At 39.5% G+C, this 20,438-nt stretch overlaps 4 protein-coding genes across 4 annotated transcripts; 1 reads left to right on the top strand and 3 right to left on the bottom strand.

Moving 5' to 3' along the window:
* LOC308571732 (olfactory receptor 14I1-like) lies at positions 1 to 993 on the bottom strand (the record flags this gene model as incomplete). The annotated part of the gene is made up of 1 exon (XM_081167368.1): positions 1 to 993. One exon carries the CDS (start codon positions 991 to 993, stop codon positions 1 to 3), a length of 993 nt encoding a protein of 330 aa, XP_081023494.1.
* Positions 994 to 3,284: 2,291 nt separating this feature from the next.
* LOC308571731 (olfactory receptor 6E1-like) lies at positions 3,285 to 4,286 on the bottom strand (the record flags this gene model as incomplete). Its single annotated transcript, XM_081167367.1, has 1 exon — positions 3,285 to 4,286. The coding sequence occupies one exon, from the start codon at positions 4,284 to 4,286 to the stop codon at positions 3,285 to 3,287; it is 1,002 nt and encodes a 333-aa protein (XP_081023493.1).
* Positions 4,287 to 9,041: 4,755 nt separating this feature from the next.
* On the bottom strand, positions 9,042 to 9,986 carry LOC308571730 (olfactory receptor 6M1-like; the record flags this gene model as incomplete). The annotated part of the gene is made up of 1 exon (XM_081167366.1): positions 9,042 to 9,986. One exon carries the CDS (start codon positions 9,984 to 9,986, stop codon positions 9,042 to 9,044), a length of 945 nt encoding a protein of 314 aa, XP_081023492.1.
* A 5,698-nt stretch (positions 9,987 to 15,684) lies between these two features.
* Positions 15,685 to 16,635, top strand: LOC308571729 (olfactory receptor 4D9-like; the record flags this gene model as incomplete). The annotated part of the gene is made up of 1 exon (XM_081167365.1): positions 15,685 to 16,635. One exon carries the CDS (start codon positions 15,685 to 15,687, stop codon positions 16,633 to 16,635), a length of 951 nt encoding a protein of 316 aa, XP_081023491.1.
* Positions 16,636 to 20,438: the final 3,803 nt, after the last annotated feature.

Below are 20,438 nucleotides of genomic sequence, written 5' to 3'. Positions count from 1 at the left end.
TCAGGGAGTAGATGTTCCTGTTTGCATATTATGCCACAGACCTATACAGCCACATTTTCCTTTGGTATGTTTTTTCCAGGATCTGCCATAGATTTTCCACAACACTGCTTTGATCTCCTTGTTTCTCATGCTATAAATTACTGGATTCATCAGTGGTGGAAGGACACAGTAAGCCATGGCAACTAAACTGTCCAGACCCGCCAGGGAGTTGGAAGTTGGTTTTAGGTTGGCAAAGATGCCAGTGAAAAGAAATAAGGAGACAACGCTGAGATGAGGAATGCAAGTAGAGAAGGCTTTGTCTCTACTCTGTGCCGAAGGAATTCTGAACACTGTTTTGAAGATCTCCACATAGGACACAACTATGAAACTGAAGCAGCCGAGTCCTAGACATGCACTCAAGCCCAGAGCCACAGCTTCAACAAGGTACAAGTCAGAACAGGAGAGCTTAAGTAGTTGAGGTATCTCACAGAAGAACTGATTGATGGTGTTGGAACAGAAAGGAACAGCGAAGGTTGCTCCAGTGTGTAACGTTGCATAAAGGAGACCACTGATCCATGTACTAGTCACCATTTGGATGCAGGCTTCCTTATTCACTACTGTTTCATAATGCAATGGGTCACAAATGGCAACATACCGGTCATATGCCATGACTGTGAGGAGGAAAAAGTCTGATGCCATGAAGAAAAAGAGAAAGAAGACTTGAGCAATGCACTCAGAATAAGATATCAACCTGGTGTTCATGAGACAGTTAGCCATGGCTTTTAGTATTGTGACTGAGATGTACCCAAGGTCCATAACAGACAAATTTGCCAGGAAGAAGTACATGGGATTGTGAAGATGGGGATCTGTGACCACAGCCACAAGGATGAGGATGTTCCCTAGCAATGCTGCCATATAGATCAATAGAAAGATCACAAAATATACAAGCTGTATCTCCCGAACTTCAGAGAAACCTAGGAGGAGGAATTCCGTAATGGTGCTTTCATTGGACATTTTGTCCTTAATACATTTTGCCCTACAAAAAAACAGGCAGCATAACCAAAGTTAGTAAGGCAGAATTCTCTTTTTGTTACTCATATGCCCCCCCTTAAAAAGGCTACTTTTGATCTGGGGGGAAGAAAATGTCATAATTTTGACATGGGTGTTGTCCCCCACCCCCCTATTTCCTCCCCATTAACAATAACTGAATGGATTTAAAGTTTTAAGGGGGGAGAGATATAAGTTTCATCATCTCTTAATACCAGAGAACAGCATAGTGCTGCCCGCTCTCCCCATACCAAGCTTATCCAATATACCCGTCTCTCAAATCATTAGAACTACAATAGAAGTTAAATTATTTGAATCTCATGGCACACACATAGTGCTCAGTGAAGAGCAGTTTATCATGCCATGGTAGTATTGATTGGGGATGGACACATTAGATTAGAAGGTCCTACTTTTCCTTCCCCAGACACAGATAACTGCTATCAATTCTGATCACATATTTGGAGTAGGAGGCAAGGGTCTAGGAACTGTGTGAATCAAATGGCAACATTCATCCTGTCCTCACATGGAAATAAAATTCAGTGCCCCACCCCCACCCCCACCCCTCTATTTTAATAGAAATGGAAAGAAATGTCAAGAAAAATACATGAACTATTTTGATTGTGAGAGCGAAAGGCACTCATTGATTAAGTGCAGGCAGGAATAAGGAAGGCAAGAATTATGAACTGCTTAATTTTTACCTTTCAGTTGGATGACATGAGGTTGCAAAATATGAATAGGTACTGAACAGGTTGAGGGAACATTCAGGTTAACCCCGATGATATGCCATGTGTTCAATTTGCCCTACTGAAATCCTCAGAAGCTCACTTCTCCCCCAACAGAGCCTGTTAATAAATGCATTGCAGCCTACAGGTGGCATCACACATTGTATCTGTGGTCCCAAGTGTGCAAAAGACATTGGGAAAGAGACTACCAAACTTATTCTCAGTAGAACTGGAGACTCTCAGGTAGTCTATAAAGCTCATCAGGGGGGAATACGTGAAATATTGTGTGTGTTTCAAAAGGATCAGAAACTTGAAAGTAATAGTTAATGCAGATTCAGGTTGTGAAGTCAGAATTTTGGAAATTAATTCTTCTCATTTACTTGCCTGTATATTTACTTCTATTAATACATGTGCATACTGCACAAAATACTAGAACATCACCATTCCCTGCATCAGGATGTCAGCATGCCCTCTCTATATGATCCCAGTTCAATTTCATAAAAAGGTGCGATGAAACAGCCATATCATAATGATACGTGGCATTCTCCAGTTGTGTAAAAACTTACATAGCCCAAATAGTACCAAACAGGCACAGTAGGGAGATATCTGCATCCCTGGGTTTGTAGTTTGTGAGGGAGTGTGTGAGTTTTGTAAAAGAGACAGGGAGGGAGAGAAATTGGTACCAAATGCTGCCTGACTGTTGCAGGAAGAGTAGAAAACCAGAACACTGGAAGAGATTGAATGGATATCCTGGAATAGGGCAAGGACATGACTTGCTGGAACCATAATAGAAGCATTACACACACACACACACACACACACACACACACACACACACACACACTGTGTGTGTGAATCCCATTTATTTGTGACTGATGGTAATCTCTCTACAACAGAGAATTGTGTAACCACCAAAAACTGAATTGTTGCTTAAGTTTTCAAACGTAACAATTAAAGTTTATCACAATTAGCTTCATGAAATTCACAGCTGGATACAGTGTGATAATAATGTTTGTTGGAAAATTATAGTTAACAAACAAATTTAAATTGTAAAATTGATGTCTCTCAGAAATGCAATTGCATAATTGTCATTAACCAAGTAAAACATTTTATATTGAGGTTACATTTTCTTCATCTGAGACGCACACAATAGAGTTTTCAGGTCATTCTCAGCCTCATCATTATCAAAATTATTAATAACAGCTATATGCCCCTTTTCACAGGAGCTGAGAAAGTAAAAAAAAGTGGATTATAGTGTTACTGTTTTCAAACCAACTCTCTGAGTTAGCTGAGACTGTAAGACAGTATCTGTACAAAGACTGTCCTGTGAGATTCATCACTGAATAAATTTTTTAATGAATATCGCCTCACTGAAAGCCAGAAGCTCCACCACACCGCATTTGTTAGAGATTTCGAACAGTAAAAAAGATTAAATGTTTCCCAGGAAAATGATCTACACATCTAGAAAATTCAGCTGAACCATTTTTCCACCCTTGTAGATGTGTGTACACCTTCCCACCAACCTCCCCACCTTTATCAACTTCCATTATTTAATACTACACAGTGCATAGGTCCATTTTCCTGTTTCAGAAATCTGAGCTTAATTAAGGGCGAAGTCTTTCTCCTGGCAAGATGTTTCAGGGCCTCCTTGACTTTCTTGTTTCTCAGACTATAAATGAAAGGGTTCAGCAATGGAGTTACCACTATGTTCAGTATGCTGACTACCTTGTTCAGGTCTAAAGAGTGGTTTTTTTGTGGCTGAACATACATGAAAATGCAACTCCCATAGTAGAGTGTCACCACAATCAGATGAGAAGTACATGTAGAGAATGCTTTCTGTCGTCCTTTGGCTGCAGGGATCCTAAGCACTGTTCCAATGATGAAGATATAGGAAAAACTTGTCACCAGTAATGAGCCCAGAAGCAGCAAAGCTGCACTTACAAAATCAATCATTTCAATTTTCCTTACATCAAAACAGGCCAGCTTGAGTAAGGGGTCAACATCACAAAAGAAATGTTTAATGACATTGGGTCCACAAAATGGCAGCTGGCCTATCAGGATTGTAGGTGGTAGGACTGCAAAGAAGCCCCACATCCAGGAGGCAGCAATAAGCTGGAGGCAAAGGCGCATGGTCATGATGGCTGCATATCTCAGTGGGTTGCAAATGGCAAGATAGCGGTCAAACGACATGACAGCCAAAAGGAAAAACTCACTGGAACCTGCTGAGAAGAAAATGTAGGCTTGCAAGATACAACTATGGACGGAGATGGATTTTCTCTGACTCATGAAGTTGACTAGCATTTTGGGGATAACTGTGGTGGTGTAGAGAGCCTCCAAAATAGACAAGTTGGCAATGAACATGTACATTGGGCTATGAAGGCTGTTCTCACAGTACACCAAGGTAATAATGATAAAGTTGCCTACCATAGCAACAGTGTAGGTGATGAAGAATAAAGTGAAGAGTACTGGTTCATCCACCTTAGTATCAGAGAAACCTAAGAGGATGAATTCAGTTACAATCCTTGTCTGGTTCCTCATTGTGATGTGCTGCTGAAACAGTCACTTGAGGAAATGGAGAGATGGGTAACAGCTGGGCAGACAAATTCTTTTTCCACTCTGAAATTTTAGATAAGATAAGACAGGCATGAAAACTGAGTTTGAGAAGCATGGAAGAGTCCATATGGCATTCCCAGTCGGACCATGCATGGAGAAATCAATTTGTTGTTGTTGTTGTTTAGTCGTTTAGTCGTGTCCGACTCTTCGTGACCCCATGGACCAGAGCACGCCAGGCACTTCTGTCCTCCACTGCCTCCCGCACTGCGAGAAATCAATTATGCTTGCTTAAACTAAGGGAAAGTAGGGAAGAGAGAAGTATTGAAAGAACCAAAACTGGAATTCTATGTTTCATGAATGCAAAACATTTGCCCTCTATCAAATTACACAATAGAAATGTGCAATAAGGCCAATATTTCATTTTTAAACATAAATAAATAAAATAAAACACTTTAGAGAGTGTTAAACATGTTTATCGCCCATTAATTTCAAAGGCAAGACATGTGAGTAATTTCCTAAATGTTCCAGTTTAAAATCAATGGTACTGAAAAGCACTAATTGATAACCTGACTCTTATTATTTAATTCATCCAACATGCCCCCAGCTTCTGTTTTAAACTCTTACCGTTGGAATATTTTAATAAAATAAATACACATATTATTATCTCAGTATGTTTCACTTCTTCTACCAGTAGTGACACTGCTGGAATGAATTTTAGAACAGAACAAAGAGAATGAGGAAGCAGAGGGAAAAAGTGGATGGAACATAAACAGTGATGGCAAGAGAAGCAGAAGAGAAAATAGAACCATTCCCACCTCTCTCAGGTCTTCAGCAATAAGCCTTTATCTCTTTTCTCTACAGATGTAACTTGCACCCATAGGGTGCCAGTGAAACCCCAATCTTCATTATCGGTTTCCCCTTCTTATTTTCATTGACATGTTTGTCAAAATAAAAGGTAATTCATGAAGCATAGTCTAATTAAGCTACAATTTTTTCTGCCTTGCCTCTTTCAGAGAGCTGCAGGGATAAAATCGAAAACAAACATATATTTCCAAATTGCCAAAATTAAGCAATGGGTCCATCCTCAGCAATATTAATGTTTTTTTTCAAGCTTCTTTCAGGTTTTCATTATCTTGGATTCTTACCACCCCCACAGGAGAGAACTGGCTGAACATAGGTGTGTGAGAGAGCAGTTAATACTGTTTTAAAAGTTTCAGTGTAAATATTAGGTGAATGAAGAAGGCAGCAGCCTAGAACATTATAGTCCTTTATCCTTTTCTTCATGATAGAGACCAAATGAACACAGTGTTGTTTACTACAGGATATGTGGAAACAGTTATTCATCAAAGGGTAAGTATGTATCCCCAAGGAACAAATTATATCAGGCCTACCAATATATCCCTGAACCAGTTCCAAAGCACTTATTTGCAGACATTTAAAATACAGAATGAATAATGAAATATTTTGTTTCTCTGATCACTGAATCTTCCACTTCACACACAGAATTCAATGAGTTTAGAATTTGTGTATATAACAGGTGAGCTGTACACCTGTACAATTATTCACATGTAATGTTTAATGAGTGTTGAGTCTATATACATATTTACAAAAACTCCGTAGGGAGACAACTTGTGCCTTGGTTCAATGTAATATGTGAACAAGCCTATTGTCATCTGGCATGTTTCATTGGATTTGTGTTGGGTGTTGCACCTTTGTGGAGTTATCTACAAAATGTCTTCTAGATTCACATTTGTGTGAATCTGAATGTCTCTCATCAGGTGAAACATTTGAGGAATTTTGAGGAAAGCAAAAAAATGTATTTCATTACAGCTAATGAGATTTCTTGCGGTAGATGACATAAACTACACTTTGTGGTTGAATATGGCAGTTTAAGGACACTTTCCCAGACTTATTCAAAGCAGTTAGCAAAGAGATAAAACAATAGGATCATGAAAAAAACTAGAGCCATTCTTTGAAACATGCAAAGGTTAAAATACTAAAATAGTTTAAAATCGCCTCAGTTTCCTAATCATCTGGGTAGACTTGTCTGAACTAAAATGTTTTTAGCTGGCACAAAAAATAGTACAGTGAAAGCAGCTGCTTGATCTCAATAGGCAGGGAGTTCCATAGTGTAGGCACTGCTACACTAAATGATCAAGTTTTTTCTGGCACTTGTAGTAATGCTGATTTTGCCAATCAAAGTGGTTCAGTGGGCACATGTGGGGTAAGGCAATCTCACAAGCAAACTGGTCCCACATTATTAATGGCTTTATATACTGATAGTAACAGCTTGAACTTGGACCAATAGCAAATTGTCAGCCAGTGCAGATCTCTGAGCACATGGTCCCCACTTCTGTCAGAAATCGTGCTGCAGTATTCTGCGCTAACTGCAGCTTCCAAATCTAATGTTATGCATAGAATATTAAAATTAATGACCTGTTAAAATCAATGGACATGACTAACGTATGTCCATTAATTCCAATAGGTCTACTCTCAGTAAAATTTAATATGCTACACCCCTTACTGGGGATAGTGTACGTAGAAGTGACAATATTCTAGTGTTTCTAAATGCCTCTGAAAAAGCATTTAAGAACTTTAACAAGTTTAAAAACTCTTACGTTATTTTTTCCAGGCCAATAAATGCAAGGCGAGGAACTGTGATGGGAAAAGTTACTAACAGACATCTTGGCAAGCAACTGTGCACAGAGCACACAATTATAAATTTTAGAGTGCATTCTACCACACCACTTATTTGAGAAGTTAACTGTTTTGTTATACTGCAATAGATGCAGTATATCTCAGGGCTATTGTATTATACGTTCCTCATGCCTTGACTTTGTACCAGGGATGGACAGATCAGTCTAATCCATATCAGTTATCCATACCCATGTGCAGAATGTTCTTAACGGGCAACCTTGCCTAGTGCTACCACTGATATCTGATCAGCACCAAGCAGTCATTTTTGTTCTCTCAGGCATTTGGGTGCTGACATGGACATAGTGCTGTTTCTTGCAGCCATTTTAGGGGACATTCTATCAGTTTATGTAGGAATTATCCTGTTTATGGGATGAACTGTGTACTTATTGAATAATCACTTTTAATGTGATAATGTGCAGTGATAAGACTCCACTTCCAATATCAAGGGTTATCAACGATTCCTATCAAAAATGTACACTGTACTTCACATGTTTTATTGGTTTATCCTTTCTGGCCAAACTAGAAACAACATTGGACACACACTTAGCAATTGCATGAGTGTTGTTGTTTTTTGTTTGTGCTCTCTGATCTGGCTCAGACTGTTATGTTGAGTGTGGAAGTTTTACCCTTTGCTTCTTTGCTGTACACCTGGGCAGTGTTCACACAGCAGTTTATTTCATTTTCTGGATGTTTCCCTGCTAATTTGTGCATTATATTCAAGCTTTCACATGACATAAGAGCCACTTCTTAGAAATCTAAGAGAACAACTGCAGTGCTTCTTTCCATGTTATTTGCTTCAAGGAAGTAGTAGTAGTAGTAGTAGTAGTAGTAGTAGTAGTAGAAGAAGAAGAAGAAGAAGAAGAAGAAGAAGAAGAAGAAGAAGAAACCATGTTTCCAAGTTTGGAATCCATTTGCAAGCCTGAAAGCTGTACCAGCTGAAGTCCCGCAGAGTGTTTCACAAGCAAATTTCCTTTAGAAAAGCTGGTTATGGAGCCTCACTCCCCAAACTGCCCCCTCCCCTCAATAGGTGGATCAAGGAGAGGAAGGACACTTGAGGAGCACTCACACACCCAGCAAAGGATTGCTCACTGCATAACAGCTGTAATCCTGCAGGATACAGATGACACTCTGAAATTGGATTTCCTCACTCACCCACCCCAGGATCAACAGCTGTGTAGGGGAAAGGGCAATCTTTCAGATTCTGAGTGAGGCTTTGCCAATGGCTTTCCTAAAAGAAAGCTTCTTGTGAAGCATGGCACCTCCACACCAGACTGAATGCTCAATTGTTGGGTCAATCCTGGGGTGGGAGTTGAGGTTGGAAACCACAAAACTAGAAGGGATGTAATGGAGTACCCTGGAATGGGATATGTCTGACTGGCTGGCTGGCACCTTAAACAGAAACATTCCACACCAAAATATTTTGCTGCAGATTCCATTTAATAGAGACAAATGACTGTCTCTCTACAACAGAGTACTAGTTGACTATGCAAAAGAAAATTGTGGCTTAATTCTTCAACGTTTGCAATTAGAAATCATCATAAATAACTTCAAGTATTTCACAACTGGCTTCAGCATGACCAAAAAATTCCCCAGAAAATATTTGTGGAATATATTGCTGCTGGAGATCTATAAATTCAAATATAAAGTACCAGTCAAAACATTAAACAAAACTCAGAAATGCAACTATATAATTGTAATTAGCTAAGTGAAACAGTTTCTTTGAGGATTTATTTTCCACATCTAACACTCACAGAATAATTTTCAGGTTTGTAGTAATATATATTATTAATAACAATGATATTGGTTTTCTGCTGCTTTCCAAAGGAGCTCAGGAAACCACAAAATTGTGAGAATGTGTGACCCTGGGTGAGAATGTTCAATCTGGTCTTCTCAGTAAAAACTACAAACTCAACCCCACCCACTACTAAAAGTTTTAAAGCTGTAATAAAGATTTTTATTTTTTATTTTACAAATAGTCCCCATTTACTTTAATTGTTAATCAACACTACATAGTGTAGGGAAACTTTCCCCTGTTTCCAGGACTCAGCAATTAATTAAAGGGAAAATCTTTCTTCTGGTTAAATGTCGCAGGGCCTCTTTCACTTTCTTGTTTCTCAGACTATAAATGAAAGGATTCAGTAATGGAGTTATCACTGTGTTCAGTATGCTGGCTACCTTGTTGAGGTCCAATGAGTGGTTTTTTTGCGGCTGAACATAAATGAAAATAGAACTCCCATAGAACAATGTCACCACAATTAGGTGAGAGGCACATGTAGAGAATGCTTTCTGTCGTCCTTTTGCTGAGGGGATCCTAAGCACTGTTCCAATAATGGATATATAGGACACACTCGTCAACAGTAATGAGCCTAGGAGGAGCAAAGCTGAATTGACAAAATTAATCATTTCAATTTTCCTTACATCAGAGCAGGCCAGCTTGAGAATTGGGTCAACATCACAAAAGAAATGGTTGATAGAATTGGGTCCACAAAATGGCAGCTGGCTTACCAGGATTGTAGGTGGTAGGACTGCAAAGAAGCCCCACATCCAGGAGGCAGCAATAAGCAGGAGGCAAAGTCTCACGGTCATGATGGCTGTATATCTCAGTGGGTTGCAAATGGCAAGATAGCGGTCAAATGACATGACAGCCAGAAGGAAGAACTCACTGGAACCTGCTGAGAAATAGATGTAGACCTGCAAAATGCAACTATGGAAGGCGATAGATTTTCTCTGACTCATGAAGTTGACTAGCATTTTGGGGATAACCGCGGTGGTGTACAGAGTCTCTAAAAATGACAGGTTAGCAATAAACATGTACATTGGGCTGTGAAGAGTCCTCTCACACCACACCAAGGCAATAATGATAAAGTTGCCTACCAAAGCAAAAACATAGCTGATGAAGAATAAAGTGAAGAGTACAAGTTCAACCCTTTTAGTTCCAGCGAATCCTAATAGGATGAATTCAGTCACATTCCTTGTCTGGGTCCTCATTGTAATGTGCAGCTGAAAGAGTCACTTGGGATAGTGGAGGTACAGGTATTGGTCATACCAATTCTTCTTCTGCTGTGATAATTCTGGATTATGTAAGAAAGGTATAGAAACCATGAGCCAGAGAAGGACAAAACTTCCCACATGCCTGTTTCTGTGAGATAATGCATGGAACTATACATGAGAAACATCAGCTGTTTTTGTTTAAATCAAGGGAAGAAATGGACCATGAGAAATTGAAAAAAATACAAGATATTAGGACTGATATACTATTTTTCATAGATTGAAAACTAAGCCCTTTCTTGTACTAAACTGAATAAATGATGAAATAAAGAAAAGTTTCATTAAAAAACTTTTTAAAAGCTTTATAGACAATAAAAACGTTTATCTCCTACAAATTTCAAAAGGGGGAAGCATAAGCAACCTCCTAAATAAGTTTGAAACTAGTACACACAAGTTCTTACCTTCAAGCTTAATATTTAATTTAACTGTTTGAAACTGTTACTGTTGAAATATTTTAATAAATAATGAACCATATCTGATGCTGCTGCTTCGGCAGCACTTCAGACTTCCACTAATGCCACAGAACTTTCCCCTCCTCTCCTCCATAGTGTCTCCTGCATCCTCAATATCTGCTCCAGAGAGGAGGAAGACCCATTGGAGCAGATTTAAAGAATACATAGAGAAGACAGGGTTGAAAGTTCAGTTGTTCAAATCGAACTCCCTACATGAAGCATTACTCAAAACCCTATATTTATATATATTGTTATGGAACAGGCTACCCTCCCCAGCTTGAGGTGTTGTTGTTTTTTTACTTCTTTTGGCAGTACAGTGGTACCTTGGGTTAAAGATGCTTCAGGTTACAGACGCCACTAACCCAGCAATAGTACCTCGGGTTAAGAACTTTACTTCAGGATGAGAACAGAAATCGCATGCAGCAGTGTGGCAGCAGCAGGATGCCCCATTAGCTAAAGTGGTGCTTCAGGTTAAGAACAGTTTCAGGTTAAGAACAGACCTCCAGAACGAATTAAGTTCTTAACCCGAGGTACCACTGTAGTAGTATTGCTGCAATACCTTTTAAGCAAAACAGAAAAAAAATATGTGCACCAGAAAGTGGATGGCACATTAGTAGAAAGAGCAAGGGAAGTAGGAGAGAAGAGAGAACCATTCTGCAACCCTCTCTCTTTGCAAATATAATTTGCACCCATAGTATCTCATGGAACCATAAACTTCCCATTATTATCCTTTGCTCCCTCTTATCTTCCTTGATTTGTTTGTGAAAGTAAGAATTAAATCACGTTACCATGGATGGTCTCATTGAGATACATTGTTTTTATCTGTCTTGCCTCATTCAGAAAGCTATAGAGATTCATACTGGAGACACACCCCTCACAGTCATATTTCCAGTTTGACAGCAATAAGTAATTTGTTCATTCAGGGTCATATTGCTTCTTTTCAAGTTTCTTTTATACCTTCATACTGTTAGTTTTGTGGGCCATGGAATCATTTTAATATTTGAAGCAATTGGAGGAGGATAATACAGTGGTACCTCGGGTTACATATGCTTCAGGTTACATACGCTTCAGGTTACAGACCCTGCTAACCCAGAAATATTACCTTGGGTTAAGAACTTTGCTTCAGGATGAGAACAGAAATCGTGCAGCGGCGGCACAGCAGCAGCAGGAGGCCCCATTAGCTAAAGTGGTGCTTCAGGATAAGAGCAGTTTCAGGTTAAGAACGGACCTCTGGAACGAATTAAGTTCTTAACCAGAGGTACCACTGTACTTAATACCCTTTTAATTTTTAAAAAAGTTGCAGTTTAAATATTCTAAGAATTAAGTAGCCACCAACCTGTGTCATGCCCCACTCTTCTTTTCTTAATGATAGAGACTGAATTAGTACAACTCTGTTTCCTACAGAATATATGGAAAAAAATTGTTCATCATTCAGCAGGTATGCATCCCAAAGGATCAAACTATGGCAACACTTTCCTGAGTCAATTCCAAAGCACATATATGCAGAACTTTAAGAGTTCTCTGACCTCAGATTCAATGCCCTAACATAAAGTATAATGTTCCTCCCATCGCTTAAAATCAGGCTGATCTCACATTACATTTGTGTGTAGAACATAAGAATTTGAGTTGTGCACTTGTTCTGTTATTCTCATGTATTGCTTATTGAGTGTAGAGCCTGTCCTTGTGTGTAGACAATTGTTGAGCCATATAAATCAACAAGGGCACACTCTTAAACACAATGCGGTATAGAGACAACCTGTCCACAAGCCTATTGTCATGTGGGGTAGTATTGGGTGATGCCCTTTTGCTGGTTAACCTCCAATATGACCCCTTTTGTGGAATTTGGATGTCTCTCCTCAGGTGAAACATGTGAGGAACTTTGAGAAAAGCTCCAGGTATTTCATTGCAACCAACAGATGCGCCAACTCTAGGGGGCCAATGTGTCTCCAGCTCCCTCAATCTTTATTGGAAAGGGCGCCTCAATGTTGAGGGGATCAGACACAGTGCACATGCATGACGTCACAGGTGTTGCACATTGCGTCACAGTTTCCAGAACACCCAACCTACTCCAGATGTTGCGATGTCCTGCATGCGTCCATGCACAACGTGTGTGATGTCACATACATGCAGTGTGTGCTAGGCCCCCTCAATCTTGCGGGCAACCTGGAACCTCTGACAAATAATCTGATTCCCTGAAGAGAGATTACACAGCCCACAATGTAGTGGTGGAATAGTGTAGTTTTTTCTTCCGAGCCCCTACAGGTGCAATGACACTCCATTGGGGTCAGGGGAGCACCCAACACCCCTCTATGGGATTGCCCAGTGTTGACCACTGGGAGGGGGCAAGCCAAGCTACCAGGGTGTCACTGGGCGGCTAGAGTAAGAGATTCCAGAGTGGCAGAGGCTCTAACCTGAGTTTAGTACATGGCTCAGGCCCCTTATGGGGGCCCTTATTCTATGCTGATCCAGCCCACTCCATTTCCTCCAAATTATACAGAACTTCAGAAACTCCTAACAATATTAAGCCTTTTTTTAACTTAGGGAAAGGCAAAAAAAAAAAAAAAAAAAAACCAAAAAAAAAATGAGGGAAAGGCAAAAAACAGTAACAATTAATGAAGGCCAAGAATTTGAAGCTCAGTGCAAAGAAAGAGACACTGTTTGGAGGGGGGTTCCTCAGTTTGTTTTGGTAGGGTACATCCTTTTCTGTATGGGGTCACCCTCCCCCTGAAGTTGCAGTTGTGCTCCTTACAGGTACACTTGGATCTATTACTGTCCTTAGATGCACAAATGGCATGTGTTTTGTGGAGTGCTTTCTGGATAGACATAAATTGACTTCAATGGTCTATGCTCTGATAAACCCTAGGCTAGATTACAGCAGCTGCATTATACACGAAACTGCCTTTAAACTTAAGAGTATATGAAGCATGTGCTGGATAATGCCAAAGTCCTATCTAATCTAGCATTTTGTTCTCCCAGTGGCCAAGCAGATGCCGATGAGAAGCTCACAAGCAGAAACTGAGCACAGAGCACTCCCTGGTCTATGATTCCCAGCCAGAGGCATATAGTCACTGATAGTGAAGACCACTGATAGTGTAGAAGCTGCAGCTAGTGCATAATAAAGCAGGTGGATTTCTGATGGCCTCTAGGGAGCCGAAACATTTATTTTCTTCTTCTTTTTTCTTCAAATCACTTTTGCAAGAGCTGGCAGATTTCTAAACAGAGAAGCAGCATCAAACTCCTCAAAGGTCACCACACACCCTTGTTGTGAGCTACCTAACACTGTATGTGACCAACTAGCACAAACACAATGCATACCCTGACACACTTTCAGCAGAAAAAGAATGAAATGAGAATCAAATTTGGAGAAGCAATCATGTAACTGGTCCATTGATGCAGCTTTCCTTACATAATGATACCTCTGAAACATTTCTAGGAAGAGCTAAAGCAGTAGCAGTTGAAGACCCAAGAGATGTTATGGTCTCTTGCTAAATTAAATTTAGGCAACAGCTTCAGAGACCACATGGGGAAGCCAAAGTTGACTGTGTTTTCTCACAGAAGTAGGCTAATTTTCTCTCCTGCTTATTACAATACCAGTGATCACATCAAAGCTGTAAGTACATTAGATTTTGGAAGGTCTTGGTGAAGTAGAATCTCAGATCTTGGACACATCAGGTATTTATGGTGCACTTATTTCATTTCATTTAACATGTATCAATTCAAGAGTTTCAGGCTTGTTTCTCACACAATGTTATGGCAACTAAAGTGAAGCATTTTATTTTAATGGCAGATTTGAGGTTTTCCCATTGACATTATGGGACTTTAATTTGCTTCCTTCAGACTGGATTCTCTCTCTCTCTCTCTCTCTCTCTCTCTCTCTCTCTCATCTAGCTAGCTAGTTATCATCTTAATTTTGCTACTTAAACACATTTAGTGTGAAAGCCACAGAAAGTCCTGTGAGATTGGGCAATGGCTTTTAGATTCAATAATTCATTAAAAATGATTGCACAAGCAATGAGGGCAGGTCAACATACCAATTGAAGCATCTAGGTACAGATGCATTGTACTGCTAAATAATAAATTGAGGGACATAACATATAGGATGAACAGCAAATTTTCATATGTGGTGAATATATTTTTGTTTTGTTTTGGGGAAAATTAGGCTTGTCTGCTACATAATTGCCTTCCAAAGAAGGTACATATCCTTCTCTAAAAGGTATTGGACCACTTCTAATTGCTTCTTTGTTGAATTCTTTGTTGTTGTTCTAAATAGTCACATCTTAATGGACACAATCCCACTGACTCCAGTGTCAACACAGAAAAGCAAAGTGGGAGAGCTGCTGTGCAGCCCCTTAAATGGAATCCATCTGTCTCTTCTACAACAGGCACAGATAACTCAAGAAACACTGTGGTGGTAGTGGTGGTGGTTAATTTATTCCTCACCCATCTGGCTTGGTTTTGCCAGTCACTCTGGGTGGCTCCCAGCAGAACAGTAAAAACAATATTATAATAAGGATTTTTGTTATATCTCAGCCTATTCCTAATAATGAAGAGCAGGGAGGTGGGGAAGTGCAGAGAGATACATAGATGTGCAGATTAGAAGAATAGCATGGAAAGCAGAGTGTGATTAAAATGGAAGCAAAGGTATAGAAGTTATCATTTGATAGATGTAATCTGCATATGGTTGGAAACTATTGAGCCCAACTTACTCCCTCAGTGTTTTTATTATTGACATGGATGTTGCTGGACAGCAGGTAATATTAGCCTTCTTATGGATGAGATTTTTTTTTTTAACTTTTTAGCGTGATGGTAGTAAATTCTTTCTGCAGAGTTTCTGGCATTCAGAGTAGACAATATTAAACTGGATGGATAAACATAAGATCACAGGAGGGCATAAGAAGGCACTGCTGAATCAGGCACATGGCCAGTCAAGCCCAGTATTCTGCTTTCCAGTCACAGCAGCCAAGCAGATGCCTATAGGAAGTCCAAAAGCAGGAGACAGATAAGATTTTTTAAGACAAAATTTAAGTTCTTGAAATTTTTCACGAGGTAAAGTGACCAAAAATAGAATCACCCATATGCTTTGAACATTGTGAAGAAATAAACTGATAACCAAATGAAAATGTGGATAAAATGAAATAAAAAAAATATTATTTCCTCCCTCCAGATATTTGTCACAAGTCTTCAGAATGGCAGTGGATAACTCCACAAGCAGAGTTACAGAATTTGTATTAGTAGGAATGTCACAAAATTCAGAATTTGAACAGTTTTTATTTTTTCTATTCCTGACAGTTTATACAGCTACTTGGTTAGGGAATGTCACCATTATAATCACTGTAATATCAGACCACCACCTCCACATGCCCTTATATTTTTTACTGGCCAACTTGGCTTTTCTGGATGTTAGTGAATCTACAGTAACTGCACCTAAATTGCTGCAAGTGCTCTTTTCCCAGAACAAAACCATCTCCTTCAATGGATGTTTGACACAGATTTTCTTTTTTCACTTCATTGGGGGTACAGTCGTTTTCTCTCTTGCAATGATGGCAGTTGATCGATATCTAGCTATTCACAAGCCATTGCAGTACATGATCATCATGAACAAGAAAACCTGCTTTGGGATCATTTTGTGTGCATGGCTAGGTGGCTCCATTCACTCCATGGTCCAGGTAGCACTGATCCTGCAGTTACCATTCTGTGGTCCCAACATACTGGATAATTTCTACTGCGATGTTCCACAGGTGGTCAGATTGGCCTGCACAGACATCTATACTGTTGAACTACTCATGGTCTCCAACAATGGACTTGTTGTGACAGGAACCTTCATTGCTTTGCTCATTTCATACAGCATCATCTTGTTCAAGATAAGAAATCATGTCTCAGAAGGGAAGCACAAAGCTCTTTCAACATGTGCAGCCCAGATCACAGTAGTGAGTTTACACTTCATCCCATGTATCTATATTTATGACCAGCCCTTCAAGAAATTTACAGTGGATAAGGTGGTCTCCATTCTTTACACAGTTATCAGCCCAGTGCTGAATCCAATCATTTACACATTAAGAAATACAGAGATGAAAAATGCTATAAGGAGGCTAGTGAGGAAAGTGCTTAGGTTTTATCAGAAAGATTCAAAACTGTAAATGTTATTTAAATGTATATCGATTCTTATTTAAGCATCCTTATATATTGCTTTAAACTTATTTAGTGATGAAATTACCAAAAAATTAAAAATATTATATTATATTATTAGTTTCTGCCCAGAAACTAATATTAGAAATGCCCAGGAAAAGAGAACTGCATTTACCTGGCACTGAAATGATGAGAAGTTGGGTTTTCTGCGGAAAGCATTCTTTTTTAAAAATGAGATACGACTACAAAAAGGGCCTGTTCTCTTGTCACCACCTTCTGGACCTCCCTCAACAGTGGCACAAAGAGAAGGGTTTCTCATGATGATGTCACAGTCCCAGTAGTTTTACATAGGGAAAGTCAGTGCTTGGGGTCCTGGGCCACATAAGGCTTTTAATATCTAAACACCTCAAATTTGGCATGGAAACAAAAGGGCTGCCAGTGTATATTCAGGCCGTAAACTATATTTATGGTTAAGGACATAATGAGTTGGATTTATGTAGTAGTAGTAGTAGCAGCAGCAGCAGCAGCAGCAATAATAATAATAATAATAATAATAATAATAATAATAATAATAATAATTTTTATTTATATCCTGCCCTCCCTGGCCAGGACCGGGCTCAGGGCGGCTAACATCAGAGTATATAATACATTAAAACATAATGTAGGCCATTTCAGGAAGTTAACATTAGTTGAATGAGTAGTTCTAATAACAAAAATGAAATTTTCAATGCCTGAAGGTGCAGCTTCAGGGTTGAGAGCAATAAAACAAGAAAGACTCACTGTGTTCTGTATAAGAACTAATGCATGGGTACTCATCTAAAGTACTGATCTGCCCCCTGTCACTATAGCAGTGTTAGTGTTCATATTTTATTCTGTTTTTAGTTTATTGCTGATTTTTTTAAAAAATGTTTTCAATAGTTGTTTTTAAACCCTTTTAATGTTGATGTTGTTGTTTTATTTTCTTCATAAACTGCTTTTTACACCCAAGTGGTGCATAAATTTGTCCCCATGAAAGAGGCAGAGTGCCATGGGGTCATGTGGGCCTTCAAAAGGCTACTCAGCTGTAAGCCTCAAAGGATAGCATGATCTAATGGGGCTATAGTCAAGGTATTGCTCTTTGACCTTTACTCCTGACCATTAGGTCCAGTCGTGACCGACTCTGGGGTTGCGGTGCTCATCTCGCTTTATTGGCCGAGGGAGCAGGCATACAGCTTCCAGGTCATGTGGCCAGCATGACTAAGCCGCTTCTGGCGAACCAGAGCAGCGCACGGAAACGCTGTTTACCTTCCCACCGGAGCGGTACCTATTTATCTACTTGCAGTTTGATGTGCTTTCGAACTGCTCGGTTGGCAGGAGCTGGGACCGATCAGTGGGAGCTCACCCTGTCACGGGGATTCGAACCACCGACCTTCTGATCAGCATGTCCTAGGCTCTGTGGTTTAACCCACAGCACCACCCGTGTCCCTCTTCTTTGACCTTTAGAAAAGCCCTATTTGCACTTGCAGTGGTGTGGAGGGGTCTTTATGCTTATTGTTTAGCAGCACTTTCTACAAAAACCTCATGGGACATGGTGACATTCTCTGGATTCTATGAAGTGTTACCAGTCTCTCAGCCTGTTTGTGAAAAGCCCTGCATGGCTGCATGTGTTTGGAAGACATTTCTGTAAAGGCTGGAGTTTGAAAATGACCCTCAACCACTTGAGATATTTAACATTTTAGGTGCAATTTCTTGCCCCCACCATCAAATTACAAAGTTTTCCTCTCTTTCACCCCCTTCAAATATCTTCTTGTTTTGCTGCCAACAGCTCAAATTTTCAAAACCCCACCCTTTTTCTATACAATTTTTGAACCATTAAGGCGTAAGCAAATAAAAATGCACAAATAATCTTTGATGGGACACCAGGGTCTTGTTAAGTCTTGTGTTTATGCCTTGTGTTTGGTGGGACACCAGCCTTGTGTTTATGCTGTGTACACTTGATTGTGGGATGGTGACAGTGAGGGGTTGAGCACTTTGGATGCCATACTTAAGCTTCAGACAGTATTTCACTGCATTTTCCTGATGTTTTATTACCTGATAATTTCCATGTTTTATGTGATCTTTCACACGATGTAAAAGCCACATCTGAAAAACTAGCAGAATCTGGTGGAAGTTTAGCACTCATTTCCATGTTATTTGCTTCCATAAAAAATTCATTTGCAACTCTGAAATCAGAAAATCACAGGAGTTTTGTGTTGTAATTTCAGGGCTTAGCCACAATTCTATTTGTCTGGGAACCCCTTGATGGGGAATCCACACAGAACAGGGTGACATATGGATAGCATAATCACATATGCAAGGCCAATCACAATCCAGCTGTCATAAATCCTGGGATTGAATTGACAGACTATGATGCAGAAGGGGGAAGAATGTGTGTGCCCTGAAGGGTGGCTGTGAACTAATCAGGCAAAGGAAGAAGGCTAAGTATCAGGCAGGGGAGGGGAGTGGAGCAGAGCAGAGAGACTTAGTGAGATAGACCATATAGTAGGGCTGTCTTCCATCATTTTTTGGAGTTTTTGAGAAAAAGAAAAAGTCTCAACAGCTTTTGGGGTGTCCTGGTTATTACTTTTTGAAATAAAACCAATTTTGGAAAGAGCAAAAAACGAGCACAGAACTACTGATATATCACAAATGGATTCTTTATTTACTGCATTCGCAATTATTTAAGATAAAATCTATTTTGGAAAGAAACTACTTTTGCCATTTTATGGGTTTTATTGTTTGTTTATAGATAGTTGCCTTGGTGATATTAACTTGTGTCTATTGCAGTAGAGACACCACCCTCTTTATTGTTTTATTGTAGGTGTTTGTCAGGCAGGATAAACCCATTTCATTTCGTCAGTCACACATACGTTTGCACACTGCTGAAGACTGAAGAATCTGTTTTCCATCTCTGATTGTGTGCCAAACTAAATATAACATGGTACTTGCAATTAGCAACAGCATGAATTCATTGTCATTGTCATCACTATCATTTTTTTGCTGTGTGTTGTGTGCTGAGAGAGAATTGCAGACGGGAATTTAATGCCGAAGTCTGGATAGTTCACTCTGCAATTTATTTATGGCTGTGGTTCACAAGTTAGTTTGATAACAGTGAAGAGCAATTAAATGTGACCTTGTACCACTCATACCAACACTGTAAACAACAAGAGAAAGAACTGAACTCTTTCAACACACCAGGTCTAGAACAAAAATGAAGAAGAAAGATTACACACGTGTAATGGATTATAAATATATACGTAAGATTTAACCAAGGTTGCTGTTTGTAAGGTGAAAACGTGGACAGCTGGAAGAATGGCTTGACAACAAGTGAAGGATGTCAACTGGAGACTAAATAAGAAAGGAAGTAGCGAAACAGTTCTAATAACATATCTTGGACATACGATTGCATCGGAAGTGGGAAAGCTGATTTTAAGAAATTGTATTAAATTAAAATAATTTGGTTTGATTGGAATAGTTTGAAAATTAATAAAAAATATTTTTCTTAAAACAAACAAACCAACCACAACTAGATCAGACCCTTATGTTTGGATGTTGACCTTTAACCATTTGCTTCATGCTGTAGTCTTGATCAGATATGAGTCTATGGCGCTATTTGCATTGGGAAGAACTTTCATTGGCCCAAATTGGTGGTGGGGTTGGGAACCAGAAAACTAATAGGGGTGTAATGGAGTACCCTGGAATAGGGCATGGTTGGGTGATTGGCTGGAGGCCTAAACAGGAACATTCCACACCCAAATATATTGCCTCAGATCCCACTTATGTTAGAAAAATGACA

Source organism: Podarcis bocagei (assembly GCF_964188305.1).
Source record: "Podarcis bocagei genome assembly, chromosome: 13".
Classification (NCBI taxonomy): domain Eukaryota; kingdom Metazoa; phylum Chordata; class Lepidosauria; order Squamata; family Lacertidae; genus Podarcis; species Podarcis bocagei.
This window is presented reverse-complemented; position numbering and strand designations above follow the sequence as displayed.